Source organism: Apteryx rowi, unplaced genomic scaffold, assembly GCF_003343035.1.
Source record: "Apteryx rowi isolate R43461 unplaced genomic scaffold, aptRow1 scaffold_259, whole genome shotgun sequence".
Lineage (NCBI taxonomy): Eukaryota > Metazoa > Chordata > Aves > Apterygiformes > Apterygidae > Apteryx > Apteryx rowi.
In genome coordinates, this window is record NW_020448963.1 from 955,628 (window position 1) to 978,182 (window position 22,555).

A 22,555-nucleotide genomic window follows, 5' to 3' on the forward strand; every position below is an offset into this window, starting at 1 on the left:
GGGGGAGAGGATGTAAAAATTTCTGGTATCTTCATTTTCTGGAACCAGCTTCTGGGATGGCCTTTTCTTCTTGTAACCAAGAGGATTAGAAAAGCAGGTTTTCATTGAAATGGGCAATTCTAATCATATGACTCCAGGAGCAGCAGATTGAGATAAATGTAAAAAAAAAAAATCATAATGCCTGGTAAGCAGTTCTTAAGTCTGTATTTTTTTTCACTGGCAGAAAGGCTGGACTGCCTAACATATCTTATTAACCTGCAGATATTCCATGAGGTTGTGGCATCTAGGACATATCACATTTGCTGTATGTCTAGATCTCAGTGCATGGGATTTTTTTTGAATCAACATTATGTTGGCAAGCCAGGGAAGAAAAAAGGATTTTATTTTTATTCCCTTAAAATGAAATGTGTTCAAAGGAGTATTCTTGCATTCTTGTCAGGGAGCAGGCAGAGCCAGCTACTCCAGTACTGAATATTTCTTCAAGTCCAATGCTCTGAGGCCACTGATTCTTGCTTTCTTATCCCCTGAGGTTGGCAATACTACCTAATGGCAATGCTGACCGTCCTCTCCTTCACCATCCGAGCCTGCACCACTGGGAGCGTGCCTGGATACAGGAGCATTCAGCTGGAGCCCATTCGGCACTGTCCTCTCTTTTGACTTCAAAGCTCGCTTCAACCTTACAAAACTGTCAAGAGAATGAACCCGCCGGTGATGGGAGACAAAGGCTGCCAGCAGTGCCCAGAGGGACACAGAGGGCTCCCAACGGGACAACGGAGGCTCCGGCTGAGCTCTGCCATCTGGGACCATGGAGACACGTGCCCGTCGCTCTCCCTAGCAGATGGAAAGTGCCCAGACTTTTCCCTTTAAGCTACATACACATCAGGACCTGATTGAGCCATGCAGGCTGTTTCATTTGAGATCATGCAAGTGTTTGGGGTAAAATTTCATCCAGGCAGCTTCTGCCTGTTTGTGTTATCAGACATGTGGAGCAGGGAAAAAAAGTGTAGGAAAATGGGGATGACGGAGGAAGTCAGGAGGAGAAGATTCAGTTTCTGGGAAGAAGAAATGCATCAGGTCCCTGCAGGATGCTGCTGGCAGGAAGGGGTTGTAGGCAATGTAGGAGATGTGATAACTCATGTTGCTAGTTTCCATTGTCTCTGCTTTAGCCCCATTAGTGCTGATGAAAAACGCTGTGTCTAGGCAGGACTAACCATATAATTTAGCTGTGGAGAGCCCGCTTGGAGTTCTGGCTCGGTGCTGCAGACAGTGCAACAGCTGTGTCCAGCCAGCCCTGCTCAAAGCGTGTGCGGATGTGTCTGCGCCGCACGCTGTGCTGTGCGGTGGTCCTTGGCTGTCTCCAAATGAGCCAGAGACACACCGGGATGCAGTCAGCCTTCCCCCAGGGCTGTCCAGGCCAAGCGCAGCTCTTCAAGTAATTCTGCAGCTCAGGCATAAAAAGCCTTTGGACAGCTGTCTGTTTTAGTCATTCCCTATCCCACCAGCTTCCTGGGTACTTCCAGGTTCAACGCTATTGCATGAACTGACCTTCAAAGCCTGGGGCTGTGTTGCTTTGCTATAACTGGCATTATGAAAGACAGAATCTGTTGTTTGCAGCCTGTTATGTGCAGCAGTGGGACAGCAGGGTGGGAAATTGATCTTTACTTTCCTTTTTGCTATTCCCTGGGCCAGAGGGATGCTCTGAGAGAGCAGGGCCACATGCTCTGGAAACCCAGCAAACCCAGAAGCACTGCAGGGGCAGAGATTGATGGGAAGAGAGCAAACGGGAAAGGCAGGACCTGCCAGCAAGGAGTGGGCAGGCGGCAGAGTTATTCACAAGCCCTTTCTACTTTCCTTCTGCTTCGTTTTGAGGTGTCTCTAAGATGGGACCCTTCTCAGGCAGAGGGAGGCAACTTTGTTGCAAGGAGGGATTCTAACCGCAGAGAACAGGTCTGCTGGGGGCATTATTATGCCCTGCCTCTCTCTCAAAGGCTGCAAAAAAAGCAAGTGATGGTGCAAACACTTCTTGGATATAGCCCAGCCTTTTTGATTTGATGGGTGAGACACAATATGCCTGCTGTGGTCAGGGAGGATATGTGGAAAAACTGCCGTCCAAAATCCTTTGCGCAGCCTTGCTGGACAGAAGGTGGGTCTAGAAAGGACACAAAAACGTGAAAGCGAAACTTATGAAACACTGCTAACCCAGGAAACACTTGAGACTCCATCATGGTTATGGGTGTGCAGGCCCTTCCTGGGGGAAGCGGTAGCTCTCAGATGGTCAAGAAATGGGGGATAATGAGTGAATTGCTACAAATCACACTGAGGTAGAGATTGGAAAACTTATTTATGAAATCTGCAGAAAAGGAGAGAAAACGAAGAAGGAATGGGATGACAGTGTGTAATATGTAAAGAATGTGAATTATCTACATATGCACTTCATTTCCTTAGCTTTGAGGGAAAGTCTCTGCACAAACTGTGAAGGAAGGTGTGGAGAGGTTGGTGGCAAGGCAAGAAGGAAAGAGTTCCCCCAAATGGAGATGGAGCGAAACTGTGAGGAGCCTGATCCACTGAGATCAGCAAGGGGATCTTTGCAGCCCGCTTTTGCAATTCTGGGGTATAGGCACAGGGGCTTACAGTCTCCACTTGAGTATTTTGAATGCCATCAGGGGCTGGGCCGCTATCAGAGGTACTGAAATGTAGTGAAGGTACCAAAGAGGACGTCCTCATCTGTGAACAGCTGAAGAAGGCAAAGTCCCAGGTGAGGGACTATCAGCAGGACACATGCAGCCAGAGCTTTCCTGAGGTCATTTTGTCTAAACATGAGGGTTTCCCAGCAAAACGCAAGGTTTGCCACCTGTGGAGCGAGGGTCAGACTAGCTGCTGGCTCTGATTCTGCTCCGAGTCTCCAGCAGAGGAAAGACTGCTTGTGCTTTGCATCTTCCTTTGAACATTTACCATTGCAAGGCTCCTGCTATCAACTCTGTGCCACCTTGCTGAAGCCACAATTCCCACCCAGCCACATCGGCTCAAAACCACAGCACCAGCCTGGGGCATCGCAGTGTGCAGTATGAGCACAGTTCACGCTGGGGGTGAGGCAATAGGAAGACAGGACTCTGAGGTTGTTTCTACCATGGATTCTCTGCATCACTAAGGGCATGACCATTCCTCCTCTTTGGAGAGCATATATAATGCACTTTACATGATAATGGCCATGCGTTATGAATATTTCCAGGTTACAGCATGTTAAGAGCAAACCCTCTCCCCAGTACCCTATTTTCCACTCTGCTGCATTGTTTGAGCCATGAAATCACCAGCAATATTCCCTTTCAGCTGCATCCCTGGACAGATGTTGCATTGCTTGAGGAGGGGTGAGGCACAGGCAATAAATCTGTGCTCAGAGAGGCTGAGTGTTGGGATTAGTGCTTCAGATGCTCTTAACATCTGCAGTGCCAGGACAGCCCCAAATTCATTGGTGCTGGAACCTGGGGGGCAACAGCAGCAAGGCTGGTAAGAGCTCTGAGAGCTTTTTTTTTTTTTACCTATTGCCACTGTCAGGGAACAAGGCAGGAGGGAGCTTTTCTGGGGGATGATAATCTGCAGCCCTTCCAAATCTGTAATACAGTTTCTTGGCTCTGCCTGTGATTCCCAAGACGGAGGAAGGTTCAGATTTTTAAGGACTGGCTATGTGAAAGGGGTAAGGCTGAGGAGCTGAGAAGAGGGCTGGAAGGATCCTGCAGAGCAGGCATGATGGATGTGTGTCAGCTCTGAAGAGCTCTTGTGGCTGGGAAGTGGGGTGAGGTTGGGTTCTGGCAAGTCACAGAGCTTGGGGTTCAGCCCCTGCCATGAAAACAAGGTCCTGCCAAACCAGATGCAGAGGGAAGCCATTGCTGGGGACTGGCCTTTGGCTCTGGTTTATCTCCCTGTCCAAAGTCTGTCCCTCCCCTGCTGCTCCGCTGATCTGAGTTGAGCTTTGTTGCTCTGTGTTAGTAGAAAACCTTCCTACTTTTCTGTCTGGACTTTCCTTCTTGCTCTGACTCTATTTTCCTTCCTGCACTAACCTTTCCTTCCCCTTCATCACAGGGATTTACTCATTCTTCCTTTGTGGAGACCAGCAGCACAGGGGATAAGAGGACTCCTGAGCAGCCATGGATGGGTTACAGCTGCGGGTAAGGTTATCCCTGTGCAAATCACAGCCCTCCGCTTTTCCTCAGAGTCCCCAGCAGCTAATGGGAAGAATACCCAGCCCTGTCTATATCTAGTGAGCCTGTTAGCTGGGAACTCTGTCTATCACTGCAGGGGAACTCCAGGAGGCTGTTGAGGATTAAGCCCCAAGCGTGGCCGAGCTCCTGCTGTAAGCTCCTCCATCTCTCCTCCCTGCGAACCGCCAAGCCTGCCCAGGGGCTGCTGGCTGGAGGCACACAGGGGCTGTCCATCTCATGAGTTAATCGCCTCCTGTTCAAATGTCAGGAGGAGATGAAGCTGCTATAAATAGATCACGAAGCCCTGATGGTTTCAGCTGTGATTCACACACATGGTAGGGAAGCATTAGAGAGAATTAACATTCAATCTCTCGGGCGCTTTCCTGAGAGCAAATACCACTCTGTCCCTGTCACTTAATCTCCTCACCCAGAGGAGATCTGCAGCACTTTCTGAAAGCTCTGAATGGGTCTAGTAGACAGGGAAACCCTGAGCAGAACCGGCAGGTGGCTAGAGAGGAAAGGCCACTTCAGCCAGTGCAGCCTGTGACAAGCAGCTGCATTTAGGAGCATGGCAAGGCACTCTGCTCCACCCTTACCAGGCTTGAAATCAGCCGGTGTGGATTTGGTACAGCACATGCACGCTGAGCTGCCTGACAACGGCCTCTGTGATTGAGGTGACTTCTGGTGATGGTATGCACAGGGGGCTGGGAATATTTCCTGCTTTCCTGAACCTGTGCTAAGATGTGCCACTGATGGAGCAGCTCGTAGCGTCTGTGGTAGTCTGCCTAGATGGTCATGGGGAGGGTGGGAAGACCGTGTATGTGAGAGTGGTCTATGTGAAACCCCCATTCCTTCTCCTTATCCTAAACTGCCAAAGATCAGGGAAAAAGCAGAGCATGTAGTTAACCCACTCTGGGACTGCTTCTGATGGGAGGCTGTGTGTGCTTGTTCCTGCATGTGTTTGCATTTATTTGAATGTGTCTAAGTGCTTGGTACACCCTTCCCCTGCTATGCTGTGTTTATGCTATTAGCAGCGATGGTCACTGAATAACGTACATGAGATGGAGAAGCCAGCTGAAAGGAAGGTGAGATCAGACAAGTATCGGAGTGGGAAATGTGAAGAGTCTATTTGTAGATATCTGTCTGTTTGTCTGCCTGTCTCCCAGGGTGTTGAGTCAGTTCATCTCCTCAGGATAATGAATATTTCTTGCAGCCAGAACTAGACTTATGGTCTTATTTGGTGCCCATTGGATAGAACAGAGGTCCTTGTCTCTAGTTTCATAGCATTGCCATCGTGGCACTGGATTATGGGTCAGAGAATGAACCAGATGTTCAGGGTGCTCACCATGCACAGGAGGAGATGGGGAGTTCAGACTAAAGGATGAGAAGAGTTTGGCGTCAGTATCTTTGGGTCATTGGTTAGTGGTCTGAGGAGTATGGAGTTTGTGAAGTGAAGCATGTACCAGAAAATTTCTTCCTGTCACCTTTGTTTTGGAGATGCAGGAATCAGGGTTTCTCAATGAAGCAAGGAAAGAGGCAGAAAAATGGCTGGGAAACTCTGGTTTGGTGGGAGAGTCAGCTTACTATGATGGAACTAAATATAAGAAAATCATTCCATGACTACTGCAGGGCAAAGAGGGTCCCATCCCACCCCTTGCTGCAGGAAAGCTGCATCTCATTGCAGCTCTTGGAAACATTCTCCAGCATAAACTAAAACCTGCCAGAGTGTGGGTGATTAACCACAGATCTCAACGCATGGGCTTTTCCTAGTGTAGATCTGGGTTCCTGCCTACTAAGACACTGTATAAGACTGTAAATCTAAGACAAGCTCTTTTTGGTGTCACAGGCATCCCCTGGCAAGTAACATGTCACTTGGTCTGATAGCTGGAGTATGGAGTGTGTGTCTGCTCTAGCAGGCTCAGGTGGTCGGCAGGCACCTGCGTGGTTTTAAGCCATCCTTGAAGGCTTAATGATGTTATGGAAGAGCCTAGAGTAAGTTGTGCCTTCAGAAATTTTGTGGGAATGTTTGAACAGACTAAATGGCTTTGAAAATAATTGTGACGTAATTCTGTTCTCATTTAGAAAGTAGAATTTCAACTCAGTTTTTGCAGGGGCTAGATTCCCCCACTGGATCCTTCTTCATAGTCAGAAAGCCATCTGCAAGCCTGGAAGTGGCTTTGCAGGATTCCTTGTTGTTAAGTGATAAGGCTCAGTTGCCTGCAGAAGCTGTTCCATGAACCATCCTATATCTGAATTCAGAGAAAAGGGCCATGTGGAAATCTATAGGGGGTATTTTAGTCTGTCTATACTACAAACGAGTCCAGACAACCTGAAACAGCTTTGGAATGTGGACCATATTGGATGCAAATGGCAGGCCATATGTTTTATAACATTAATTGCCAAACTTTCAAAAGCACCCTACTGACCTCCTATAGTCAGTGAAAGAGCAGAGCTCATGCTTAGGCACCTAATCATTTGTCATCTGTTCCTTGTTATTCTTTAACATTTATATGTTGGTATCACCAACCTGGATGGTCTCCAGGGTGGAGAGCTGCACAAACCCAGAATATTAGCCAGTTTTCCAAAACATTACTTCTGTAAATGCCAAGCTTACAGATGGTACATGATATAATGGGAATTACAGGGACAAAATAGGTGGGTAAAGGCAGTACATGGTGAAAAATTCTATCATTTTGTCTGTAAAAGCTGGATTTGCTTAGACAATCTGGCTGGTGGCATCCATGAACAGATACTGGATGCTGGAAAAAGGGGTTGGAAAAGATATCCGGGAATAAGTCATGATAACTGAGATGGGAGGAAATGAGAGCTATAAAAAAGAATCCTGCCAGCCTGGGTTGATGAGGTTCACCTGCAGGTTGTGGGGAAGTCAGGCTCTCAGCAGCTGGTGTTCTTCTGTGACAACCAAACAGGTGGGGAGAATAACATCTTGCAAACTTCATTAAAAGACAGGAAGTCATCTCTGGTTCCAGGCATTGCAACTTGGTGTGATATGCCCAGCTCTTGTGCTGCAAGAGTACAGGAATTAGTCCTTGTCCCTTCAGTAGCTGCATTCTCTGATTTAGTGTGTCTTTCACCCAGCTGGTGTGCGTGCGAGGCAGTTTCTTGCTCTGTTATTTCCTCTGAGATCATGTCTGTTCTGCTTACAGCAGGCCTCCAGCAGCCGAGGCCGCCTCAAGTTCTCTGTTACGGAAGTGAAGTGGATTCATGTCTTGGTCATCTTCTTCTTCCTGCTCTCTGTTGCTATGACGGGCTGCTTCCTCTGGCAGTACAGCCTCCCCAAGGTGGAGCCCAGTAAGTAAGCAGCTTTAAACCTGCCCATGGCTTGGTAGAGAAGCTTGTGGGCCCAGTAAACACCTTTCTTTACCCATGTGGCCATTTTTTCCTCAAAGAGCTTACAGCACACATTTTCCACTTGCTAGTTGACACAAGGACACAGAGGAGATGAATATAGAGTTGACAGGGTGCCACGAATTTCTGCCAGTGTCCAGAGTGATCTCTCACTCAGGGGGCTGGGGACAGGAGGAGGAAGGGGCAGGGAACATCTTCAGTCCTGCTAGCTCATGGATGGATTTGCCAACACACTTTAACCTCAATTCGTTCATCAAGGGGTGGGCCATTTTATTTCACATTTTCTGTCTTTTTCTTTGGCATCCAGGTATAAAAGTCATCCCAGCTTAGAACTGGTTCAGTTTTACAGCTTACCATGTTGTTTAGCTCATGGATTTGCTTCTTTCCCTTAATGTTAGATCTTTGAGCCAGCTCAAGTCCCCAGTTAGCACTAACATTCCTTTATGTTGATTATTGTAAACTCAGTGGATAGACACAAAGGATGGAACATACACAGTGTAAGTGGATCAGAGTTTTAAGAACCCCAAATGTGGCATAAAATCCACAGTGAAGGTGCCAGTAACAGACCAATAGACTAATATTGTCTAAAAAGATTTCAAACCTTACATTTTTATCACAGACTATCAAAGGCTGCCTGTAGGATATTTTGGGCCTGTCCTCAGTCAGCGCAAAGGCTGTGTAATGCCATTTCTTTTCTGATCTCTATTTCTAATGCTGCATGCCTGATGGGTAAGAGAAAAGAGAAATCATAAGCATTTTGCTGATAATGTACAGAACAGAGAAGCGATGCTTTTGAACACCTTGGGATAATCTGGGAAAAGAGTGGACCTAAGTGGAAAGGTTCCCATTTCTCATTGAAATTAAATATCTTTGCTTGCACCAAAAAAGTCAAGATGCATCTGTGCCATGTTCAGAACACACTTCCTGCATACCACTTGTGCTGTGTTTGTAGCCAATCAGCTGTTGTTATAGTGTTAACTTTCAGATGGTACTGGCAGTTCCTGAGGTCACAATATGCGTGGGACAACCCTGTCCTCCTGAATTCAAACTCAGACCCTCCACTGCATGGGGGCAGGGCACTTCCACCAGGTCTAAACCCACTGGCAGGTGCCCTCAACCATCTCCTGCTGTCCCAGTCCCTCATTCTTCCAGGCTGCAGAGTTGGTGGAGCCTGTTGTGGCTGTCTAACCCATGTGCTATATCCTTTTGGAATGAACATAAGAGTCTGGTGCTCTTTTTAAGTCCTGTGTTTTGTCGGGTAGAAACAATCCAATATCCTCTATTTGACTATGCAGAAGTCTCCTTCAGCTTTGGACAACACAAGCAAAAAAGCTAGCGCTGACTGCTTGATGTGGTTAAAGCTTGTGAGTGTGTCTATTTGTGTAACGTGCCATCTTTGAAATGTTTTCCAGGCCCATCTGTGATGGAAGTGAGATCAGAAGCTGTGCAGATGTGTCCTCGCTATCCTGAACCAGTACCACTGGACCACCCCATCCCCATTCTGAAGGATGCACTGGAGAAGGTCTGAGGAGACAAATGGAGACAGTTCATAATTTTGCTTTTCTAAAGGTGTAAAGGCAAGGATATGTATTTTGCACTTGAGCGTCTCTGGGGAAGGAGATGGGGTGTAAAGAAGGTGGAGAACCAGTGAATCTAGAATGAGAGGTATGAAACTCCTTCACTGCACATACAGAACAGGTTGATAAGCAGTTATTTGATCCAAAGCTTAATGAACAAACAGCATTACTTGTCCATCAGGAGGTCTGGTGAGCATACTTCAGCACAAAATGACAGCTCTTCTTGGTCTTGACGTCTTATCCTTGTCTACAATTAGACAGCCTCCCTATCCTGGAAAGCAGATGACCCAACAGTTCCCATTCATCAGTGACCATCGCTTCCTTATTTTATTACTTTATTGGCTTTCCCACATGCCAGCATTCAAAAATTAGTTACTTGGAGCTAACTTCAGAAAAGAGGGAGAGAAGGGAAGGGAAAGGAAAGGAAGGCAAGGAAAGGCAGTGGAACCTGCATCTAAATCAGAAAGAGACCTGCTTTTCCTCAGCATGGTGCACTGTCTTTGAAGTTTTAGCACTGGCTATTTGCAATGAGGAAACACTGTAGTGTTGTCTTGACTGGATGGGCCATAAGAACAGCCGTACTCTGACAGGACATTCCTGAGTTTGGAGACCGCTATCATATAATATATCCTCTCATTTGTCTCTTTTCCAGGCTACAGAGTCCTATCTTAATTATTTATTCATAGTAAAGAAGCCATACAGACAGCAAGTGACCCACCTGCAGTCCTTCCTCTGTCCTACAAGCATCAAAGCCCCATCGCTCATCTAGGCAGGGTTATTCTGTTGCAGGGGCCAAGACCTAATTAGATGTGGCAGCCCTGGACCTTAGCATGCCTAAGGGCTTTGCCCATTGCCAAAATGGGAAGCAGGGGTAGATAAGCTGAGCCCGCTCCTCCTAATTTTCAGACCACAACACTGACTTTCCTAGCCGACAGCAGCTTCATATCCTGAAACAGGAGAGTTTATATTCACTAACAGATGAGGCTTAAGGAAACATTTTATGGATTGTGCTTCCCAGAAAGGTCTGTGCTTTCCTCGGAAGTGTCTTGTTAGTGTCTAGATCCAAAGGTATTGAATGCAATGATGCACAAGTCTGATAAAGCATCATGTATTTCTATGAATTTTCTGTCAGTCCAGGTAGGGCTACATACCTACCTCTGAGGAAACCAGACAGAGGACCGTACAGGCCAACACAATATCGCTCTGCTCCCCAGAGGTTCTGATGCCTCCAGGCAGTCCAGATGTGCCATCAGGAGACGGGGAGGGAAGGGTAGTGAACCAGTACAGAGGGACTTGGAGCAAGCTGGGTATTCCCGCTGCCTGCGGTCAGTGTACCCTCGCACGCTCATCCACAGAGGAGCTTCTGAGGACACTGCAGGGCCCGGCACTTCTCGTCTCAAATGCTGGGCTTGGAAGACCACTTCCTATCTCTTAACCTTTCTGTGCAAAAGAAAACTTAGGCATAATGATCGCATAGCCTTGAGAAAGTCACAAAAGAGAGATCAATGCATTCTGCTCTCGGGGGAGAGCACAGAGACCATTTAGGTCTACACAACGCTGGCACAACAGGAAGTAAAGAGCAATCACAGCCCTGTAGTCTGGGTGCTGTTACTCAGATTGTGGTTTAAACAGGACTCCAAGTCTAGCACGTCTGGTGGTATAACAAGTGTCATGGGATGTTTAAAAAGCCTGAACCTTGTTCTTGTACATCTTTGAACCTAAAATATTAGTGCAAGGAACAGATGTGCGCAATACAATTTAAAATGGAAGAAATTGCAATCATTAGAGTATTAGCATTTGTTTTTAATCATATGAGTATCGTAGATATTACAAGGATGAGCACCACATTCTACTGCACAGTGGACATGTAGAAAGAGCCAAAGGAAAAAAATTGATAATTCGGCAAAAGCAATTCAGAGTTAAAGTGCATTCTTTTTGCCAAGACATATTTGAAAAATCACCAACTCTCATGCGGACTCTTAAGTGCTTGGCAGTAAGTAGGGCTGATTTTCTGGGTTTAATACTGCATGTTACAGATGATACGCATTATAAGACTCTTCATTCGGAAATCTGTCATTTCCTGTCCTCCTCCAGGTGGATATGATGCTGCGCCAAAGGATTCATAGCTCTGGTCTCCCTGCCCTGTCTGCCATAGTTATCTACAATGATACTGTGCTCTGGACAGGCAACTTTGGGAAGAAGAATGGTTCGGACCCCTTCTCAGTGGTGCCCAATGAGTACACCATTTACAGGTGAGACAGACGTACCCCAGGCAGGAGAGCTGGAAACAACGGTTACATGTATTGGAGATCTGATCTCTAGGGACAGAGCTGCTGTCACAAGCCCTGCTTTCTCCTGCCCCAGGTGCAGCGTTTTGCTGCAGAAACCTCTTCTGGGTCACACTGAATCTTCATGAGACAATGCTACAGCTAAGTTATCGTTTACCCATGGCTTAATGAGTTATTTGGGGATTTTTTTTTAATTTGGTCTGACTTTATTTTAAATTTGAATACCAGTGAAAATCCAGGAGGAGTTGTCCTGTTGCTCCTCACATAGGGAAATCACCAGGTTTTGAAGAGGATAGGGCACAAATCGAAAGACTGAAACTTAGCACAGACTTTGTGAACAGTGAGGACACAGTCTTTTGGTGCTAGAGGATAAAAAAAGTTCAGTTTAGCAAAACAACAGCGATTTGGAGGAGTATGTTCTGGGAATGCAAACTAGACCTGTAGGCTTATTCATTCTCCTAGTGAAGTCAAGGACATATTGGCCATTATTTTTTATATGTAGTCAAAATCAAGCCCTGAATGCATATTACAAAGAAACCTCTGATCTGTGTATCTATAAAGCAGGCTGAATGTTTGCTTTGTATTCACTTTCTTTAAAGACATGTTTTCAGTGATTTATAAGTTTGATAAATTTGCAACATATGGGCTTCAATATGACTATCAAATGTTATCCTCAGAATAAACGATTCTGGATGTTTCAGCAGCTGCGATGGGCTGTTTTTTTCCCTCTGTATCATGGTACAATCCCTGCATACAGGAATACATGCCTTTTCTTCCAGAAGACCTTTTCTAAATCTTAATGTGTTCTCAAGCAACCCAGTATCCAGTCTGAATGTGAAATGCAAAACTTTAATAGTGTTTTAATCTTAAAATTCCAATAATTCCCTTTTTATCTTTTTATGGTATTTATTAAGCAATAATTTACAAAAATCATCAGCTTATAAATATTAAGTGGATTGAAAAAGTTCAGTAGTCCACTGCACAAGAGGAGACACTACCGAAGGCTGTTTCAGTCCATGAAGGGCAGAGTTAAGGGTATTGATTCAAACTGCATTCCTGCTTTTTAGACACTCCCTCCTGAATTAGCAGAGGTGTTGCACTTAGTTTCAGGTAGTGGGTCACTTGGGTGATTTGATCTGCTGAGCACGTGTCATCTTGGTTCATGGGTTGCTTAATGCTGAATTTTTGTAAATGTTTGTTCCATAACAGAATTGCCAGTGTCTCCAAGATCTTTCCCACCATTATGTTGTACAAGATGTGGGAGGAAGGGAAAGTCACGTCACTGGATGACCCTTTGGAACGTTACGCCCAGAGCTTTGTTATTAAAAACCCTCTGGGAAAGCTCAAGGAATCAGAACAGAGATACACAGCAGATGGGCTGATTTTGGGGGGAAAAGGCTCGATGCCACTTAAGCCATCGCCTGTCACCTTGCGCAGAATGGCCAGCCAGCTCTCAGGTGAGATGACACTGCTACCTGCCTGCTCTCTGCACATCACTATGCCCTTTGAAAAAGGCCACAGAGAGATTTCAGGCAGGATCCCTGGGGGCAAGCTGTCAGCAGCTTCATCAGGTGCTAAAAGGAAACTCCTCTCCAGGCACCTTTCCAGCCCAGGAAAGGGGTTGCAAAGGTGCACTGTGGGCTGGGGAACTGCTTCCCCCGGGCAGGGTGAATGTATATTTCTTTCAACACCATAGCATGACTTGACAGCAAGCTCAAATTGCACAACAACTTCTGCACTCCAGTTCAGAGTGCTCTTATTTTTGAGATGCAGGGTTGAGGGTCAAAGTGTCACCAAACTGTCTTTGCTTCGAACAGACAGACCTCAATTTCTGAGCTAAATTTAACTGTCAGTGTGGTCCCTGATCTGGGATTCCTGAGCTATAAATAGCTTTGTACTTGCTGACAGAGGATCCTTAATCCGCTCCTACTATTATAAGTGGGTAACTGATGTTAATGTAGAAGGAGCTCACAGGACTGTGGAGATCTGTAACCTCTTTCAGAAATACAGCTGTTAATACTCAACTTGGAGATCCCAGAATTGATTGGCCAAAGATGCAGTGTGCTGAGATCTGGTGCAGCATTTTGACTAGACCCTGCAGCACCCCTGATTTAGCCCCCCCCCAAAAAAAAACTGCAATAAATACCCCAAATTAGGAGCTCAGTTCAAAACAATGTGAAGTCCAGTACCTCAGGAGGGAGCAGAGCCTCACCTGAAGCTAGCCAAGAGACTGAGAGCCAGCTTTGGCTCCTGGCAGTCAAAGGGTTGCTTTTTTGCTCCAATATATTGTTAGGACCAGAGATTTGTAATGCTACATTGTTTCTGCCAGACCTTTGAGGGTGAATGAACATCTCCCTTGGTGTGTAACTTTTGGGCCCCTGTTTAGCTCCCTTTATGCACTAAATCCTTTTTTTAGGATGTGACCCAATATGCTGGAGGTCGGTATATATACAACACCAGCAGGGTGCACTAACCAACTTGGACCCTGCCAACCCAGTAGAGGGAGAAGCGCAATTTCAAAAACCCAGATGAATATCAAATGCAATGTTGAGGTCACATGTTACATTTCCTGATGGTCCAAAAAAAAAGAGTAGGTTCTGCTTAGCATAAAGATCAATGTCACCGCACTGAATATTGTAACAGTTTTTCATCTAAACTCTTCCAGTAGAAACTGGTCTATTATATAACCGCATTATCTGGGCTTTTTTACACTGCATATTGCAAAAAACAGTCCAAACAGTTTTCTCCCCACACTTGATGTGTACGTTGCTAGAGTGAAGTTCCAGCTTGTTAAGTCTGTGATTTTCGAATGTGTATGAATGACAGTATGAGATTCTATTGTAAATTATTAACAGCATGCTTGTCACATTAATTAGCAGCCCATGAAGCACAAATCAGTGACTTGAATTTTCTGTTATGCTCACACATTCTCTGGTTTACCATTTCTGGAGCCTTTCAGTGAACCTCAAGAGAGACAGTGCACTGGTGGAATGGAGCTAGGTGACCTTTCCAGGTGGTGTGGCATTTTCTTTGCTGCCACTATGGCAAGTGGGAAATGAAGAAGCCCAGCGTCTACTGGAAGATGCTCAGTGTCTCTCTTACCTGGTCATTAAGCTGCACAAATAATCACAGACCAGAAGCAGAAAACTGCTCTGGTTCCAGTTCAAATCCCAAGGTCAGACCAGTTGGGAAAAACATGCGCTTGCTGCTACAACAGAAATAAGGCTTAATTCAGCTTTGCCAAGATTTAACACACGCTCACTGAGCAGATGATGGCAAGTCATTTTTCTGTCATGTATCCTTCCTGATTTTCTCCTAACTTGCAAATCAAAGTCAGCTGTCAACTGTAAGGAGGATTTAATTCCTGATATAGTCGAGGTTCTGTGCTTGGTGAGCCACAAATCCAGTGCATTCTTTTAACTCAGTGAAAGCCAAAGGAGCTGTGGCATTTTAAAAAGTCCTGGCCCAAAGTTTTTAGTGAATTTCAGGGTAGTGGAATTAAAAGAGCTTCTTTCAATGTTTCCACATTCAAAAACTGAAGAAATTTTGCTAATGCTGAAACAAAAGCTAAAAATACTTTGGGCCAAGCCTAGAATAGGTCAGAGGAGTTCAAGTCTCATGGAGTGAGGGGTAAAGAACAAACATCTGTATACAGGAGCTGTTTCACACCTTTGTAGGCAAGGACAGGGATTTCCTGAGCACCTACTGTGCTCTTACCTTCCAAAATGTGCTTGGGGATGGTCATGGTTTTGTTGTTCATCAAGACATTTTTACCAAAATGCAGCAATCCACAGTTGGTGCTGAGGTAGGAGTTACATTACCCAGATTCAGGGGCCTGTGGCTTGCACAGTTTGGCCTGCGGTCTGGTATGAGCTGGTCCCTGTGGCACGTTTGCCATGTGTATAAGTATATGCTTTTATCGTGGTTGTTTCCGTCTTGCCATTGAATCTTGTTTTTGCTCACTCTTCACCAGATTCCTGGGCCGGATTTGTCTCAAGTTGTTTGAACTTTTCTCCTCCATGACACAGGTCTGCCCAGGAGGCTGCGATCTACCAGCCTGCTGTGGAAAGGCAACACGCAAGATGCCCTAGCTCTCCTGAAAGATGATGTGTTGGTTGCTGACCCAGGAACCAGGTCAGATGTATTTATTTGTGGGCTTTTGGTCTGGGATCATTTTCTTCTCCCTGGACATTAGCCACACTTGGAATCTCCATGGCCAGTGGTCATTCCTAAGGGGAGCTTCAGCTCATCTGTCTACACACACTCCTGTCTTAGGTTGGGAAGAGTGGCCTTTGGGGGTGCCACATTTTTTCATTTGAGTGCAGAGCCTGAATGAGAAGCCTATATGAGGCAAATTAAATTGCTATAATTAGGTTCAATAAACTTTAAATGTTAAAGATGTAGATTTTCAAAAATGGCCAGGCAAATTAATCTGATTTAAACTGTCATATATTTCACCAAGAATTTTCCAGCATCTGTAGACATTGCCATATCTCTAAATTATCATCAATAAGTTATATTAATATTTATTCCAATTTATGTACCCTGTTAAAAGCCTGTTACCTGAGTAGCAATCAAACACTGAAAAATATGAACAAGATCCAGTGGATAGAAGCTGAGGGACAGGGTTCAGACCAACTGGGGAAAACTTCCAAATTTTGCAAAATTTTGAGTGAGTATAATTAAATTCTGAACAAACTTGCCTTGGGCTGTTGAGAATTTGCTATGACTTGAAGTCTATAAGGTTAGAACACAGTTTTGATACCAGACAGCATTGTCTACCTGAGTATTTACATCACATTCATCAGTAAGACACCTGAGGACATCCACACACAGTTTTTGAACCACTTATAACTTGGTGTTGATGAGCTCTGAGATGAGTTTTAGCTCTGTCTCCCTGTTCCTGGATGCACTTTACATGCTAGCAGTTCATTCTTCCTAAAGGAAATTTCCATTCATTGCTATGGAAATTTTAAAATATTTTTCTTGGAATGTTGAACTTCAGCTCCATTTCAGATATTAACTTTTAGATCCAATGTGTATTCATTCCTGGGGTAAAAAAATATATATTCAGCATGCTTTTATTCAGCCAGATGGGTTGGAAACAGTTGAGCTAGTACCAAATTTATGATCTAAATAGTCAGTGCCTTCACACAAGTCAGAAGAAACAAGATTGAAAACATCATGAATTTTGAAAATATCTTTGAAAAGAAAATGTGCCCATTCTTATCTTTATGTCATTAAACTTCAGTCAAGTGTAGAGATTTAAAGCACTTTATGGATATTAAAGATTCAAGCACTTTGGTGCCTTTAGCAACTTAACATTGCTGGATGCTGCCTTGCAGGCTTTTAAGAGCTTTTTGAGTGCTTTTACCATCTTACGGCAGCTTAGCTGCTTAAGAGTTTGTGCCATGTTAAATCTCCAAAGAGGCTAACCTGGGATTTTGAGACCTTTAAGGTAAGCATCTGTACCTCTCAACTCTGCTCTTGAAAAGAATGAAAACACTCTGAACAATTATAAGCAATAAGTCAGGATATGCAAATATACAGGTTTTGCCATTAATTTTTTTTGTTTTGTTATCTCTGGCCCTCTTTCTGTAAGTAGAGGTTAAATAGCTCTGCTGATGTTCCTGTAAGGAATTTCTTATTCTTTTTCAACTTAACAACAAATCAGGGTAACAGCACTGTTACTTTTTCTCCATTCCTTCTTCACCCCTTCTTTCTATTTAGCATGTGATCTGATAAAGAACAGTCTTCCCCAGAAGAGAGACCTAGCCATTGTTTTCATGTAGTTGTACCTGCACCACACAGGGCTGATGCAGATATATTCCTCTTTCTTTCAGGTGCCATTACAGCAATTTAGCCTTCTCACTAATGGCCCATGTGCTGGCTGACCACGCAGCAGAGGGGGAATACCAGCGCTGGATCTCGGAGAACATCCTGGACCGCTTGGGCTTGGAGGACACCGGCTTTGACATCACACCTCCGATCCGCTCGCAGATGGCCGTGGGCTTCTATGGCAGCCGGCAGCCAGCCCCTCTCTACGACCTCGGCTGGTACAGGCCTTCTGGCCAGATGTACTCCACGGCTGCCGACCTTGCCAAGTTGGCAATGGTCTTTTTAGGCACCTATCACCGTCGCCTCCTAGAGCCTGACACTGTGAAGACGATGCTGACCCCTCTGTTTAAGTGCTCCACTGAATATTTTGCTAACAAGACCGGCACACCCTGGGAGATTAACGAGCAATTGGGCTATGATGTCATTAGGAAGGACGGAGACCTCGACGGTTATTCAGCTACTTTCTCCCTTATCCCCAAACTCCGTCTGAGCTTCATTGCCCTGATGGCAGGGCCTCGGCCACAAGGGAGAGACATTGTGACTCAGACGTATGAGTATCTTATTCCTGCCATGGAGACGGCGTTCAGGGAGGCAGAGAAAAGCTTGATTCCTCCTCCAGGCTCAGTCCCTTATGTTGGCTACTACACCTATTCCAACCTGACTTTCTATGAGATCAGAGTTGGACCTGGTGGGGTGCTGGTCATGCAGCAGTTTGGGCCTCATGTTGAAAAGCTGATCCCTGAAAAGTACCGGACAATCAAACTCCACTACTTGGAAGATCGTGTCTTCCAGGTTGTTTTCGACAAGGAGTTCCCCTGTGTTCTGCACCTGGGCTCTGCCTCTATCTCATTGGAGACTCAAGATGGGCAGCTTTTTAATTTTTATCCATTCGATCGCAAAGGCTTGTCTCCTGGTTTTGATGTACCAGGGCTGAACACATACAATGTGGTGCGTGTGCTTCGTAAACCTGTATTCTATAGCTGACTGTCCCCTCTCCTTTTCTAACCATTTCTGAGAGGTGGCTCCAAATCTGTGTCTTCCCAGGCTCTCCTGTCTGTGTGGTTTTATGGATGCCACTAAAAAGGGAAAGATGCTATCCAATGACTCTTTCCTTCAACAAATACGTTGTGTTTCACTTCCGAAAAGGTTGCAGTGGCTTGCCTTCTCTGGCACTGCATGGCAGACTGCTTCACAACTGGTAATGCTTGCAGAAACAAGTGGGAATGTGTTGGTGGTAATAGCATTTGGATGCTGTAAAAAATCCCAGCACTTAAGTCTTCCCACACTGATACTGTCTATTTGACCATTGTGGTGATTGGCTGGCATCATCAAAGGGCTGAGAATTTCCTGTGTCTCAAAATATCTCATCTTCTGCCCAAGGGTTCTTCCACGGGCTCTTCAGGAGCCCTGCTGCCATGAACAGGATTCCTTACTGGATTTGCCAAAAGCATTGTCTGCTAGAAAATGGCACCAGCCCGATACTAGGCTTAATTTGTGATGCCTCGGAAGTGAGAGGTCCATTTTTTTCCCAGGGTCATGACTGTGAGAGGTGCAGACAGCAATGTAGTTTTAGCTCCATGAATTTCTGCGGAAGTTGTGATCCCATAAAGGATATTGTAGCACTTCAGTACAGATGAAGTTTACTACAGTGAGCAGAACCATATGGGTATATACTGGTATATTCCAGCTGGCTCAGGTTTGCGACTATCTCAGTGCATAGGCAGATATGTGTGTGTGTGCATGTGCATATATGGCATTCAAGGGCAGGAAACTGTATGTATGTTTTGGGCACGGTGCCTGTATGGATACCTACCTGTTCTACTTATGCATCTCTTGTGAAGTGTGTGCTTTGACTGTGTACCATGATTCAGGTGCAGGTCACTGTGCAGACAGTGGAGGTGAAGCTGTTTATTTGGCAGAGATCCTTCTAGAAGAAGGATGAGGTAGGATGCCAACTGAAAGTGCATTAACCTGGGGAGTGCTACATTTAGGCTAGGCGCAACTGAAAGCATTCTGCAAAGCCACAGGTGCATTTTCTTCTCCTTTCGATGCCCAAGGTAGGCAGGGCGGATGATATGTCACTGGCCAACATAATATAACTGTGATGACAGGGAAAGTAGCACCAGTCTTGGCTCCTCCAATACCCTTTCATGTTTAGGACAGTATTGTGATTGCAGCCCTAACTGGAGCCTGAAATAAAAGCAAGCAGAGGGTCAGGGTAAGATAACTATTACCTGCATATAAATAGCTTAAATACAGAGCATGGGCGCAGCTGTATGGCATGAAAATCCTGGAGGTAGCACAGAGGGTGGGCATACTAGCACAACCTTCTTCCATCAAAGGCTTTTTGAAGTGCTTATTCTCCAATAGCGTCACTGGTATGAGGCTGGATCCTCTTGTAGTTTGACTTCCTGCTGCTGCTTGTTCACCAAGGGTCTTGAAAGTGGATGTGTCTCAGAGGATGAGAAAATAAATCTCCCTGTCTCCCTTTTGCTCTCTCTCCCTGTTTTTATTCTGTGTGCAATTCCTCAACTTTACCACTGAGTAGAGTGACCATCAGTGAAGGCCTAGAAATCTGTGATTCACAAACTCTGTTCCCTGCTTTTGTTCAGACTATTTCAGTTCCCTGTTAAACATAGGAAATAAGGTAAGTCTTGCCTTATAGGCAGTCATGGTTGCTGCTGTACTGGTTTCCTCTGGTCTTTGTAGGTGATCGCATTTCACACCTTGTACATCCTCGTATGTTCAAGTATTTAACCTGGGCTATAAAAATAGTAGTAAACTCTATGTAAACTTTCACTGCTGTCATGTGTGGTCATGCTTGGAGATATGGCTGCAGACAGACATGTTGCACTGTGGTTGCTTTTCCTGTAGAGGTTCCTCCACTGTGCTGTGGCATGCCTGATGCAACGGTGCTCTCCAGGCTTTGAGCTCACCAGAAAATGTGATGTCTGACTGCAAGATATTTGAGGTAACACTGTTCTTTCTGAGTGAGGGGTTAAGCATCACTCCTGGCCTGTTCTTCTTGCCTTTAAACAAAAGAAATGATTGTTTATCCCTCAGCTACCCTGGATAAAATTTAAATGTCTTGAAACGTTTTTTAAAATGTCTGAATTAAAATTAGGCTCTAGACCCACAGGTTGCTGGTCAGGATGAAACTTTGACATGGACAGCTATGGAGGTATGAAGGTATTTTACTTTCCCATCAGAAATACAGACCCCTAAAAGTCTTTCATTTGCTAGTGAGTCACCCTCAGACCCAGGCACTGATACTCGTGTTAGCAGGCATGTCCCACTGGTTTTAAGTCTTTCATAAGCTTTCCATTTTGGTACAGAATCTAGGTTTTCATCCTGAGTAATTTTTGAAGCTTTTGTTTGTTTCTGGAGAAGAAATATCCAAACATTATTTCAGTTTTGTCAGAGACTGACTGCACCAATAGCTACAGCAAGGACATAAAATCTACCCAACTGCTCACTTTTCAGAGAAGTGCGAATTTTAAAGGGTGACTAGATGTGTCTGCAGCAGGCTTTTAAAACAGTATATTTAAAAATGTTTTTATAAGTACACATCAGGGAATCAAGTCAGTAAACGGAACATACTTCATAAGCATTTCCAATACCAAAGCAAGACAAGAACCAAATGTACAAATTGTGTCAGGAGACCAAATTCTGCTCTCAGGAGCATTAGTTAAATCACACAGTACTGTAACAGTGGACCTGAAAACCATATTTAATCTACAAGTTCAAAGGCTCTGGATCACTCAGAATGAGATTAATCTGACAAAAATCTACATCTCAGCTAGCCCATTTAAAGTCCTTTCTACTCAGGTTTAATGAATCTAGTCAACAGAGACAATTCATCTCACCTTGAAGCACATACTTAGAATAAATCAGATGAGTCATACTATATGAATCCCCAGCCTCCAACTGGTTGAGATGGACCCAGCCCTCGCTGTCAGAAGCAACCCACCAGTTAGAAAAGAAATACTTTCATAATCAGTCTCCAAGGGAAGGGCAGGTCCTCAACCTTTTAAGTCAGCATTGCCCTGAAGATCATTTGTTAGCATGCACAAAGCAGAACATGGTTATGTTCACTGAGGTACCATGTTGATATAACATCAGTTAAGAACATCTTTGCCTTTAGAAGAGCTCCACTGTCAGTCATCCCATATTTTAGAAAACATCGACTTACTGGTTTATGCTTCATTTCATCATACTTCTCCTCAACCAGAGCCATGTGGCCCAGTTGTTTGCTGGGCAGCATCTCTGCGTTTATTCTGTTTGGATGACAGGAGTGCGGTGACGTGCACTGGCTACCTGTCTGCAACCACCACCAGAGCAGGATGCAAAGGAAAAGGGATGAAGTCAGGCTAACAAGGGCTGGGCCTTGGTTTCAGGGTCTGAGCTTTTAAGTGCTAACTCTAGGCTTCCTGTTTCTCTTCTCAGGATGGTACTGTTGTTCCCATCGCAAAGGGAGATGTTAAACCCCTATGAGGTGAGGCACAAGCTTCTTGGCTTTTCAGTTCCATGTGAGCTTGTAAGAGCTGTTTAAAAAGACATCTCAGCATCCACTCTTTAAGAGAGAAGAGATTGAGAGCCGCTGGATCAAAGCCAATCCCTGTCTCTTTCACCCATGAAAAGAGTACCAACTAATGTTTAAGTACTTTATGGTGAGTGTGGGGGGGGTGAGTGGGTGGGTGCAATCTATATCTCTATTAGGTGCAATTCTCACTCTAGATAAGCCCACACATGCTTCAAAATGCAAGGGCCATACACCTGCTTGCAAATTAACTCTCTCCTGTCCATTCACTTCTGCCTTTATAAAGAGTCTGACAATTCATGACTTGGTTTAGAGAGCTGCAGATCAGCAGTTACTAGCAAAATAGACACCAGAAAAATCTCCAAGATGATCCCCAGAAAAGTGTGACAATCTCCATATGCATTTAATGTTTCCTCCCTACAGTTGTGCTGGCCAGCTGAGCATGAGCTGTTAACTTAATCTGACAATGGCTCTCTGCAGGGCTTAGTCCTTCCGAATGTCATAGCAGTAGGTCACCAGTAAAGAATATTCCTGCTTTAGCTCATCAGATAAAATCCTGTGTTTGGATGAAAGCTCTCTTAGTTTCAGGCCCTTCTTATTTTTGGGCTCCAGAACTTGTGACCATGGAGGAGACACCCCATGGTCACTTTCCGATATTTATATATGACAAACCCAGTGTCTGAGATCCTGTATTATGAACTGAGCTCTGCACTCAAGTGAGAAGCATCCCATCCTGGCATCCTGACC

The 22,555-nt window shown here is 45.0% G+C and overlaps 1 protein-coding gene across 1 annotated transcript; it reads left to right on the forward strand.

Annotated features, from left to right (window-relative positions):
• Positions 1-7,441: 7,441 nt before the first annotated feature.
• Positions 7,442-18,252, forward strand: LACTBL1 (lactamase beta like 1). Its single transcript, XM_026067438.1, has 7 exons — positions 7,442-7,498; positions 7,891-7,922; positions 9,000-9,087; positions 11,237-11,394; positions 12,640-12,887; positions 15,459-15,564; positions 17,274-18,252. The coding sequence occupies exons 1-7, from the start codon at positions 7,460-7,462 to the stop codon at positions 18,250-18,252; spliced, it is 1,650 nt and encodes a 549-aa protein (XP_025923223.1). The 5' UTR covers positions 7,442-7,459.
• The last annotated feature ends 4,303 nt before the right edge of the window (positions 18,253-22,555 follow it).

What these genes read in the sequence shown, in the direction of transcription:
- LACTBL1 (XM_026067438.1), top strand. Translation starts at nt 7,460, where the DNA reads ATGACGGGCTGCTTCCTCTGGCAGTACAGCCTCCCCAAG. An exon ending in TGAAGGATGCACTGGAGAAG is followed by an intron (nt 9,088 to 11,236) that starts GTCTGAGGAGAC and finishes GTCCTCCTCCAG; the next exon opens with GTGGATATGATGCTGCGCCA. An exon ending in AATGAGTACACCATTTACAG is followed by an intron (nt 11,395 to 12,639) that starts GTGAGACAGACG and finishes GTTCCATAACAG; the next exon opens with AATTGCCAGTGTCTCCAAGA.